Source organism: Odontesthes bonariensis, chromosome 14, assembly GCF_027942865.1.
Source record: "Odontesthes bonariensis isolate fOdoBon6 chromosome 14, fOdoBon6.hap1, whole genome shotgun sequence".
NCBI lineage: Eukaryota > Metazoa > Chordata > Actinopteri > Atheriniformes > Atherinopsidae > Odontesthes > Odontesthes bonariensis.
The window spans coordinates 11,774,722-11,786,768 of record NC_134519.1 but is presented as its reverse complement, the minus strand read 5'-3'; the positions used below and the strand labels follow the sequence as shown (position 1 = coordinate 11,786,768).

The following is a 12,047-nucleotide window of genomic DNA, read 5'->3' as shown; positions in this document are numbered from 1 at the left end:
CCACTAAAAGGTTGCACTCCCACAAACGTGAGATAATTTATTTGACAGCGGAGGTTTAAAAAGGAAAATCCACTGAGACTTGAAGAGGAAAAAGTAAAGAAAAGTAGAAAGAGAAGCTCTGCTTCACAGCAAGTGTCAAAAGCGATTATGAGCTTTCTTTCTCTCCCTTACGTTTTGATCTACATTTAACCACCTCCAGACAGTAAAAACAGCGCGGGGAGATGGGCTGCCATCAGGGAGACTCTCGTAACACTTTCTGAAAGCATACAGTAACCTACATCTGGGAAGTCTGTGCACACATGAGAAGAAGCCTGTCTTCGCATGGGCGCCTGTTGGATCTGTCTACTCAATCAGTCCCTCTGGGTTTTCATACCACCTGAAGATGGAGAAGGATATCATTATCTCTCCTTTCAGATACAAACCCCTTATTAATTATCCAGTATGTTCCCCATTCAACATAGTCGGTTCAGATATGGAAGAAGCCATCTAATATAAGACTAGAAATGGGTGCAATAAAGTCTGGAGGTATGGAAAGTGCAGAGGATTTTATTTCATGTCGTTTTTTATTTCTCACTGCTGATGACTATTCAAGGTGGCACTGGGCTGGGCCCTTTTCTTCATAAATCCGCTTCTGGACCTTAACAAAGCCCCGGCGACCACATTATGGGGTAAATGCAAAAGACATGGCACTAAAAAAAATTTTTTTTTTTTTAACTCTTGAGACCAGATAGGTGACCATTAGCTTGGGTTATGCAACCATAAGTGATACCGTGCCTGTGGCTGCTGCCTCCAGGCCAAACATAGACTCACTGGATAAATATCATTCACAGGTAGGCTGGGTAAACACGCGGAAAACGACTCGGTGTTATTAAACGAAGCGGGTTAAATCGGCCCAGCCACAGAAATCACACCAGCTGGGGTTGCTGCAGAACTTGGGCTGCTGTATTAGCTGGGCTGCTAGCTGAATTTACACCAAAGCTGCGAAAGGCCACGAGCAAGTTTCCAAAATAGTTATCACTAAAGTCTTTCAAACAGAGTTGTAAAATTACCTCTATTTTGATACCCAATACAACCCATTAATGACAGCAGGCTTGTACCATGGGAGTGAAGCGGCTAGTGTTAGCCCCAGAGGTTCAGCGGTCAGTCGTGCGCCGAGTGACGGCAGCGACTCGCTGCTCTGACGGACACTAATACCGTCACGGACTCGGTGGGTATCGCAGCAAGCCACTTATAATGCCAATCACAAAGACGTTCCTCGTCGGGTCAGCTCAGACCCATTTCCCACATAAAAGTATTTGCCTCCTATCGCTCTGCTAACATTATAGTTGACGTCTTGGTACAGCCTGTAATACAAGGGAGAGCGTGTTGTGTAATTGGCGTAAAATACAGAGTAACCGTTAACGGAATTCCAAACAGTTTTCAGGAGCTACACAGACCATAAGAGAACTCCGCAGCCATCCGTTACTTGCCGTTACAATGGCGGTTTGTAGCGTTAAGAGCAGCAACAGACCTGTGAAATGTCATGAAAACAAATCCAGTTACTCACCGGAGGAATCCTCATCTTTACGTGCATTCCCGCGGAGCCCCTTCGCGAGCACCCGTCATTGCTAATCGCCTTTTGAAGCTATTTTTGAGTATCCCCGTTCAGACCCTCCGCCGGCTGCCTCACTCAAACTGCACTAGACGGAAAGTACAGTCTCTAACCTACCGTAGTTGTGCGACAGTACTCATGGATCCCTCCCCCCAAGGTTTGATACTGGGAAAATAAGAGGCAACGTTAAATCATCCAGAATGGAAATCTCCAACTTCCGGTTTTACCTTTCAAAATAAAACCCCTAAATACGCAGCATTTGCCACGTTTGTTAATAACTAGATCAAATGTTTTCAAAGTTTGCCAGTAAGCCCCCCATCAGATAACGTTCACTCACTACACCTTTTCACATAGTTCTACAAATTTTCTAAATACCTATAAGGTCATGAATATGTTGTTTTAATTCTATTTTTGTTCCCACACACACTCAACAAGTGGGCCTAAAGAAACACAAATGTCTGTTTGATATATCCAGCCCTCTCCAAATACATAAATGGTCTGTTCTGGGATATCAAATTCCATCAGAAATTGTGTATCTGAGCTCTTAAATCATACCACAAACATTTAGGTTATCAATTTTAAAAACTAACCTACATTTTTTTCCCATGTCCATTCACTGAGCTCCCCTGGAAAGCCTGCCTCTAGCTTTGAAAACCTCTCAACTATACGCTTCATTCAACAAAAAGAAACATCACTGTGTCCAGGCAGATTGAAGTCATCTGTAAAATGTGAGGACAAATAGGAGCAATTAGCCCAAAGGCACTTTATTCATGAAAAGTGGGGCAGGACAGTGTAATTCACCCACAACTGCCAACATTAGCAGCACCCTCACTAGACAGAAATTCCTATTCAAAGTATTCAATTTTTTCCTGCAAAATCATTCGGAAATATTGCAAAATTAGCAGCCGCATGTAAAACAGCTTTTATTATCAAGTACAATGGCTCATCTTGGTGGGATATTCTGCTTGTGATGTGTGTGAGCAGAATTTTAATGCAGCTGTTTCTGGTGTGTGGTGGTACTGGTGATGCAATTACTGTATATACTGCTGCATGTATAGAAATGCTTCATGGTAATAATCATTTCAGATCATTTCAGAAAGTGACAAAAGGCTGCAGGTGTCAGACAAATGTTGTCGTAGTGTGTTTTCTTCTAACAAATTATGACTGACTTTAATAGTTTATTGGCACCTTGCTGTCACTCTTACTCTGAACTTTGACCCTAAAAATAGCAACTCAAACTTCAGATAGTCATGATCTAATATGGATACTGGAAACTTTACTGAGAACTGACCTGTGGATTTCCCCTGCCCCTACCTTTTTCAGAAGTAAGATGCCCCTCTTCTTTATTTTCTTCCAACATGTGATGAAGTAGAAGTGAAGTGAAGTGAAATTTATTTATAAAGCACTTTTCAGCAACAAGGCGATCCAAAGTGCTTTACAACACAGAAACAACAATTAAGGAAACAGAAATACAGAAATAAAAACATTAAAAAAATCAAACACAGAAATACAAATACAGAACATCAATCAGGTAATTTTAGCTAACAGTAAGATTGGTATAACTATAACAGGTAATTTGAGTAAACTAACAAAAACTACCAAACATGGATAAACTTTCCTCTAAGAGGAGGCATTTAAAAAATATAGCTAATAACAGAACGTTTGATATAATGAATGATAACAAATCTTTACTATACTAAGTACAAAGCCGTTCGGTGGTCTATAAATTTAATGGGAGTATTTTAAAGTCTATTATTTAACTTGGATAAAAGACTTTCATCTGAGAGGAAATATTAAGGTTGATATAGTGGTAATACGTCTTAATAGACCATTTGAACATGACAAAGTTTTCCTCCTAGTGAAGTATTAATAAGACAAATCTATTTGATAAGGGTAGAATGGCAGAAGAAATACCACATTAGGGGAGAGGAGGAGAAAAAACCTCAGCACAGGCAGAGTGAAACAAAGACAGAGTAGCAAGTAGGGGAGGTGGAGGTGGTGTCAGATGCGAACATGTTTTTGTGTGGATAATGTGTGTGTGCATATGCGTGTGTGTAAGTAAGTCTGTAAAGCACTGTCTCAGAGGCCATTGTCTTTGATAACAGGATGGAAAGCTTATCAACCAGTCTATACAGTATAGAAGCATAAATGTATAAAAGAAATAAAAGAAGAAAATTAGCTGCAGATTATCATGAGACACATCTTTCGTATAATAGAAAAGAAGAAAAATAGCTTAAAATTGCTAACTTTCTCCTAGAACCACATTGAAATTCAAATAGACATAATTAGTTGTTTGTCATAGGTGGTTTCTGTGCTTAAAATGATCTAAACTAAGAATAAGAATAAGAATACCTTTATTTCTCCCACAATGGGAACATTTTTTTTTTGCATATTTTATACAGCTGCAAATATGATACATCAAAATGATATAAAAGTGCTGTATTTTATCATATTCCATCAGTTTCATTTAAAAGTTTCATAATCTACAAACACAACGATCAACATAGTGTTATTTACTTTGCAGTAATGATTCATCGCTAAAGGAGGCTTCATCGCTGAGCTCTTATTTTCCAGTGTCACCATGCGGCTTCCGGTTTGGCTCCAGCTGTTTCTGTCCAGCTCCACCTTCAGCCCCAGCTCAATCTGCTCCAGCCCGCTCTGTGGTCCAGCCGCTGCAGAAGGGACATTTTGGCTCAGCCCGGGCGGAAGGTGGCGTGGTGAGCCCCGGGGCGGGTCCGCAGCTCCGTCCCGCTCCCGCGCACGACACGACACCCCCCATACACACACACCCAGAAGCCAAAATGGCTCATTCATCTCCTGTAACCTTGTCAGCCCTCTGAGGGAATGGCAGCATAGAAGGATGGTCGGTGCCATGCAGCACAGGGATGTGGTTTGTAAAAGCCACCCAAACTGTTGTTAACCATCCTCACTGACAGGCACAGATCCTGAGTGTAACAACGCAGATGATGAATGAAAAGTATCACATTTACAACCGATTAACGATCAATTCTGCTCAAGATTAAGTAGAATAAACACGTGTGAAAAATTCAGCTGCCAAAGTTGGAGGTGACAGTATTAGAAAGTATTTACTCGACTACTGCACTTATATTTGGGGTACTTCTTAATTTACTTGGGTATTTCCATTGTCAGTAAGGTCATAGTTAATTTCACTATATTTAATTTGACATTATTAGTTTAGCTTAAATATTACAGTTACTGTTGAATACTGTGGATACAGTACTTCTGAGACAAGTCTTCTGTCCTTTCTTTAAGGAGTCTTCAGGAATAGTTCTCCAGGCTTCTTGTAGGACATCCCAAAGCTCTTCTTTGGATGTGGGCTGCCTTTTGTTCCGTTCTCTGCCAACATGATCCCACACTGCTTCAGTAATGTTGAGCTCCGGGCTCTGGGGAGGATTCATCCCTCCATCAGACCCGTTACCAGGATTTTTTTTATCATTGCAACAATAAAAAAAATAGGTACAAATGTCTTTGTGACAGGCTGCTGGTAGTGCCAGAGGATACAAATATTGTGGTGGTAATTGTGCATTTTAAATCCTAATAGAACACTAACAGACAGTTCAGCTGCCTTTTAAGCTCTTTCACCACATCAGACTTCATGTTCAATACTTAATTTTTATAATAAAATTAGTTTTTTTTCCTTTAACTCCCTTCTGAAGTAGTAAACTTTCGATTTTAATACTCTATTTGATGCTACATACTTTAGTTTTAACCTTTTTTTGCCCTGACGAAAGAAAACAAAAACAAAAAAACTTGACTCTAAATTGATACTCTCTCAATAAAGTGACGTAACCAACAAGCTAATGTCAGCGTGAAGCAAAACTTGACTGAGATGCGTTTTATTCTCTTCAGAACAGCTCAGTTAAGTTTGAATACGTGTAAAGGTGAAGATGAACTTTGTTTTTGTTTTTCCATGTATGAAACGAGCATCGCCTACAAAGGCTTTAACCACCATTTTAAAACGACTTGTTGATGTAGATGTGCAGGAAAATATTGAACCAATGACACGTTCAGTATCATCCCAGCAGCTACGTCTGAACAGCAACAAAAAGAGACACAAATAGCCCAAAAAACGTTTTATTAAATTCATAGTCACCATTATAATGCTAAGTGAATCATCCATTCACTTTAATTGTAAATTAATAAAGAATCTCTTAAATACCAGCCATGTTTAGTCATACAGGTAACTTATTTTTAAAGTAGGTTGAGTCCTTTGGGTGGCGAGAGTCGTCCACAAAATCCCCGGCTGCTGAAATCAGAACCTCTCTCCGTGTGGTTGTGCTGTTGGGGCAGAAGAAACTGAAGTAGTTCCCGTCTGGGAGGCGACGCACCGCACCTTTGACGACCATTTCCCCCGCGAGAGGAAATTACATTTTGTGTGTCCGCAAGAGGTAAGGAATTAAAAACGGTTGACTGAGATGGAGAAGAGAATTCATCAGTTTGCTTCGTTCTTTGAGGCTTCGTCGAAGTTCTCCACGAGATCTGAGAGGCAGAAAGCGAAGAAAAATCAGTGTTTGCTCAAAGACGGCGAGGGATTTCAGCCAGATATTCCAGATCAGAACTTTTTAAACGAGCTATTTGAAAGCCCAAAAGTGCACAAAAGTTTTAGTTAGAAAACATAACTAACAAAGCTGAAGAGGTGTTACATTAAAAAAAAAAAAAAAAAAAAAACACTGTGTTCTTATTCAACCATGTTCTTCGGCATCTCTACCTGGTACATCGTCGTCCTCTTCTTCTACAGTTTCCTCCTTGACAGCTTTCATGTCCATAGCTGCGAACACAAAATCAACCAAAAGTTAAGACTCAAACGTAAAGTGCTTCATCATTACTGAGGAATTATATCTCATCTTCCCAGCCAATCCAACCATACACCACAGCATCTCTTGCTCCGTCAAAGGTAGCTAGAAACTTGGGTGTAATGTTGCCTCCGTCGCTCGATCGTGCCGCTTCGCATCGTTAAACATAAGAAAGATCGGGGCGTACCCAACCCAACATGCCACCCAGCTCATGGTGCAGTATATGGTCAGCCAGCCTGTGCTGTGAAACTTCTGCAGATGGGCCAGAACGTGGCGGCGCGACTGGTCTTCAATCAGCCTAAAAGAGCACACGTCACCCCTCTGTTCACTGAGCTCCTCTGGCTGCCCTTAGCCGCCCGCAACAAATTCAGGTCACTGATGTTAGCCCACAAAGTGCTAAATGGATCGGCTCCCATCTACTTGAATGCTCTCGCAAAGTCTTACCGATCACTCCAGTCGTCAAAGGATTGTCGTCTCGCAGTGTTTACACCACGCTTAAGACAATCCAGACTCTTTATGTGTTGTTCCACTATGGTGGGATGAACGACCGACCGACCGCTACCAGAACAGGAGCGTCCCTGTCCATCTTCAAGAAACTCTTGAAGCCCCAGCTCTTCAGAGGGCGTCTCCTCCCCCGTACTTCCCTCTATCTCTGCACTGTCACCTCTGACAGAGTCTGACTTGTGGTTTTCCTTCCTTCCTGTAGTTTATTGTTAGCTTTGATGTAATTTAATATACTCATCTGTAAGTCGCTTTCAATAAAGGCATCTGCCAAATGCATAAGCATATCAATAAGGAGGGGCTTTTCCCTTCCTTTCACACACCGTCTCTACTCAGTTCTCTTTTCCCCGATTAAAAAGGCACTCAGCAAAATCCACATGTGATCATCTGACTTTCTCAGATAGCTGGACAAACTATCCGTGGTGAATGGTTTGGCCAAAAGCTCCGGAACGAGCACCTGAAAGAGGACACGCTGCATAGTTGTGTATGTTTGCTTGACTGGGTTTACATTCATCTACATGCACACGTCATGGCAGGCCGCTTCAAACCAACTCATCTAGTGTACTGGACGCAAGTCTCAGCAGGGTGTGTGTTTAAGAAATAAAAAAGGTGTCAAACACTCGAGCTCCATGTGCTTTTTTCTATTGTTTTTAGGTTTAATAAAGGCGGCGGCTTAGGGAACGAAACACCCTCTAATTAAATAAAAGAGAAGCGCATACGGCGCTGGAGTGCGTTGATGCTTTTCATTTTTTAATGTCTTACTCTAATATAGTTTGTTAAGTTCTTCAAACTCGCATGGGAATTTAATTAGTAGAGTAAATCTAATTGAGTGTAAGCTCCTATGGTTACTGATCAGGGAGTGTAGATGCTGGAAGCCGTGAACAGCAACTCTTCTGTTAAAATCTCAAAAAAGAAAGGGAAGATGTTTTCACCACAGCAGAGAAAGAAGTTCCTCGCAGACTGTGAGGAATTAAAATTAAGAGAGACTGTACGCATTAAAAGGTAATATAACAAAAAGAGGTTAGCCAAAAGTAGCTGAAGGGTCCAAGTAATAATCTTCCCACATCTAAAGCGAAGAATATTCTTCCTCAACTGTAACATAGCAGCTTAAAGGTTAGCCAGAATATCTAAATGAAGGAGAAAGAGCTATGAATCGCCACAAATCCTTTAAGTAATAAAATTCCAAATGAAGAAAGCAGTGCAAAGTGACTAAAACAGAACCAGTCACCAGTTTGGACACACCTAAAGTCACCAGACAGAAACAGCTAATCCTCAGGTATACTTAATGTTAACAGATTTTCTAAGATACTGCAGATTTTAACTGTGACAGAAAGGAGGAAATGAGACTAAAAGTACTCGACTAATCAGAAATGTTCAGCTCAGCGAGCCCCAGGGTAAAGTTCAGGGTCATCGCTACAGCACAACGCCCCGACAAGTGCTGCTTTCATGGGTTTAATCTCCCCCCAACCCCCCCCCCCCCCCTTTTTTTTTTTTAAAAGGCTCCTGCTGTCAAAATGCAGCTCATGTGTTCTTTTAAGTTGCACCTTATACCAACCTTTCTTTGGCCACTGATGATCTTTTCTTTTTTTTCTAAATATTTAGAGCAACAATCACACCAAGGACCAGAGAACAGATTCAAGTAAAACATGAAAATACATACAGGCGAGCCTTTTTCACTCGTCTATACGATGCCGGCGACAGAACAATGAATACTTTCTGAAAGTGCGGTGAGGACCAAGTGTGCTGGACTCGATCAAAGCTAGTCACCAAATCTTTACAGCAATGGAAAAGGGCAGACAACTGCGGTTTCCTCAAACGATAATCCACCTAAACACACACCTGAAGAGTTCTTTTTCTCATCCAAGTAGTTGCAAAAAGAACCTCTGAATTTTCTGTTCCCTCTACTAACAAACCTGACAGGGTGGCAGTGAGTGCTGCATCCTGAGTGTTTTTGTGCGTGTGCTCACATTGCCGTGGGAACTGCTCGGCCAGCTTGCGCAGGCTGCTGAGGCTGTCGGCTCCCAGCTGGCTCAGGATTCCTGGCAGCATCTCTGTCAGCTGTTTGGTCTCAGCGTGGCCCGTGATGGCGAAGGTGTTCGCCGACAGAGAAGCCTGAACTTTGGGGTTGTTGAAGTGGATCACCGTTCCATCGTCTTTTATCATATTCACCTGAGTGGATGAGAGTGTGAATGAAAACCTCTATCATGCATGATGTGTTCGTACTGCTGTGTTTTTTAACTCCAGAACTATTTCAGGTGAGCTAAAAGAGCTACTTTAGAGCAACACATCATTAATCATGAGGCTCAAAGGGCCATAAAACAGCTTTAAATTATAATATCAATAATTCTCTGTAAGCACAAGTGGGAATATGAGTCCCAACTTGATGCTCAAAATGAATTTTGAGCATCAAGTTAGCATCTGTTTCTGTTCGTACTCCGATGTAACTCAAATACTTGGTGGTAAGTGTCTAAAAATACATGCAGTGCAGACGAAATGCAGAAGGCTTTACTCAGGCTCTCCCAGCCTTTCATCTTTCCTCGAGCCTTACGACACAGCACTGATAAAAGATTCAGGATTCGGAGACAAAAACAATATCAAAACAGCACAAACGCGCTGCGACAGCGGCTTTCCTTTGATGGCCCACCTCTTCTATCCCTGCGATGTTGTTCACTGCCAGTTTCTTCAGTGAGCCCTGCAGTTTCTTGTCATCAGCCGTCGCCGTTTTGTGCACAACCTTTTTCTTCCTGCGAGCGGTTCCCTGAGGAAAGAACAGGTGTTGGTGCCAAAGAAAGGGATTAGAGAGCCGTCTGAACTACAATGTCATACACAATTAAATACCAACAGGTCATACTTTGCATCTCGTCTCTGACAGCTGGTTTATTTTATGTCTCGACAGCAGCTGTGAACTTCTGAGAAACACGAGACTTGTTTGATTAAACGGATCAGTACGAGTTGTGTAGTAAATGTGAAGCTTTGCCAACACTTTCTCCTCATTATTATTAGCATCACATTAATTAGATGTTGTAAGAATGCTTCATATTTGTCCAGTTTCTTTCATTTCTATTAATTAAACTTGTGACCAGATAAAATAGATTAGATTTCTGAAATGTAAAATCTAAACTCAGCGCTACATTCAGTGACTCCAACAGATACTTCTCAAACTGAAACTCCCTTCTGAATTTAATGACAGACTTGTAAAGATGATATCTTTACATCTGACTCATCTTTTAACCTAATCTGTAATGTTTTAAATCTCATTCAGTTAAAAGGACCCCAACAACAGTTATATAGGCACTAGTTAGACTGGTTATAGAAGAAAAGTAAGTGATCCTTTTGAACTAGTAAGCAAAATACTGGCCACAGAAAAAGGAAGTGATTACCCCAACATAAACCACACATTTAAAAAAAATAATAATAATACTTTATTGCTGCAGCTGCATGACTAGACACTTCTATAAGGCAGAGGAAAGAAAATAAAGCCAAGAAAACACTCATTTAGACTTAAATGAAAGTAACGTTTATTCTTACTTTGCTTTTAACCAGATGTTTAAACCATCTTTGATGCAGATAAAACTTGCATACCATAAATCCTCACATATACACACCTAGAATAAAAGTTTTCTTGTATGTACTTTATCTATCAAAAGGCAGAGAAGGGGCAGATCTCCTCCTTTAACATGCTCTTCCTCTTTCTTCTGACACTGTGACACCATAAGCTACTCTCCAAGAAGGACATGTACCAACAGCTGCTGAAATGCAGTATTGCATGTTGTACATATCCCTCATTCTGGCTCTGAGAGCTCCAGCATAAATCTCACAGCATCTGCGGATGTAACTATTAAGCAGTCCACCTGCCTCAGTTGCCCTGACCGACCACTGAAGGTACCATCAGAGCACACTAAAAACAAAAAAAAAGCTAAAATAATTCAAATGATGAGTCTGGTCTTCTTGGACTAGGCATGCTGTGGATCTACTGCAAAGAATTTGGCCAAACCAAGGCCAGTAACAGTGCTGATAGTTGATATTCTCGTGGCAAAAACAACATGAATTGGTTAAAAATCATTTTAAAAAAGGCTCCTGTGAGATCTCAAAACGATCATGGGCCCTAATACTTCCATTTGAGAGCCAAACCTTTAATTCTGGTTGGCAAAAATTAAAATATATTGCCACCTAGTGTGTGGATGAGAACCAAACAGTAGATGTGAACAAAGCCATAGAGGCCACAGATGAGGGGGCCAATGGTTTGTCTCATAAAGGGAATGCTGAGGTCAGGAGGAAAGACCTGGCAGATACTGAATACCATCTCACTCCTTAAAATGAGTAACAGCTAAACAAACGACAGGACATATCTAAATGCAGTGTTAGAAAAATGTAGCACTGGACATTTGACACCAACCAAATTAGCAGAAACACAACAGATGTAATGTAGTATCAACACGTACCTTTCCTCCTATCCGGACCTGAGCTTGAAGTTTGGCAAGTTTTTCTTGATTCATAGTGTTCTGCTATCCAAAACAAGAAAAAACACGACAACAACAAAAAAAAACCATGAGACTGTTTCCAATTATCAACAACAAAAACACAAGTTTTATCTGTTCAATTTACCAAAGAAGGAGGCGCATGTGGTTCTGGTCACAGCATGAGTCAGGCAACAAGAGCTACAATCATTTCCATCCTCGCTAATTAGCAATAGGCTAGCAGCATGCTAACAGCTCAAATAACAGTTTTAGCATAGTTAGTGACATAACAGACTGAAATAAACGTATTGTAGTAAAGGTAAGTATCTGGAACGTGGTATCTAAAATCAATATTTGTGTCTAGCTTAAGCGCAGTTAAGTTGCTAAGTGATGTGCTAATTGAGCTAATGCTAGCGTAATGGTTTAAAATGACAAGCTAGACGAACTTCAGTTTGGGTTTTGACGACACGAACAGGTAAAGCTAACTTTAAATCAAGCGATAAAACAAACAGCTGAGATGTTTGCCCCTAATTTATTTGATATATTTACCTGTGATTGGGGATTAACAGTCCGTTTAACTGTTCTTGCTACAAATGGAGCAGCACGTCTTAAACCACCATAAAGTTAACGAGAATGAAACGCGCTTCCGGCTATTTGTTTTTCGCAATAAAATCTACGCAAATT

At 40.9% G+C, this 12,047-nt stretch overlaps 2 protein-coding genes across 6 annotated transcripts in view; both read right to left on the bottom strand.

Moving 5' to 3' along the window:
* zfyve9a (zinc finger, FYVE domain containing 9a) overlaps nucleotides 1-1,748 on the bottom strand; it is a 31,087-nt gene extending 29,339 nt beyond the window's left edge. For all 4 annotated transcript variants that reach the window (XM_075482871.1, XM_075482873.1, XM_075482872.1 and 1 more), the window contains exon 1: nucleotides 1,547-1,748. The gene's annotated coding sequence lies outside the window, so the exon portion shown is untranslated. The remainder of the gene's footprint in view (nucleotides 1-1,546) is intronic.
* Nucleotides 1,749-5,670: 3,922 nt separating this feature from the next.
* Nucleotides 5,671-12,013, bottom strand: LOC142398743 (transcription factor BTF3 homolog 4). 2 transcript variants are annotated; one of them, XM_075482882.1, is made up of 6 exons: nucleotides 11,913-12,013; nucleotides 11,349-11,411; nucleotides 9,551-9,664; nucleotides 8,874-9,075; nucleotides 6,321-6,380; nucleotides 5,671-6,091 (listed from the first exon to the last, which is right to left on the bottom strand). In XM_075482882.1, the coding sequence occupies exons 2-6, from the start codon at nucleotides 11,400-11,402 to the stop codon at nucleotides 6,045-6,047; spliced, it is 477 nt and encodes a 158-aa protein (XP_075338997.1). In that variant the 5' UTR covers nucleotides 11,403-11,411; nucleotides 11,913-12,013; the 3' UTR covers nucleotides 5,671-6,044. The 2 variants fall into 2 exon arrangements, with proteins under 2 accessions (XP_075338997.1, XP_075338998.1); XM_075482883.1 differs by having other exon boundaries at nucleotides 11,349-11,408.
* Nucleotides 12,014-12,047: the final 34 nt, after the last annotated feature.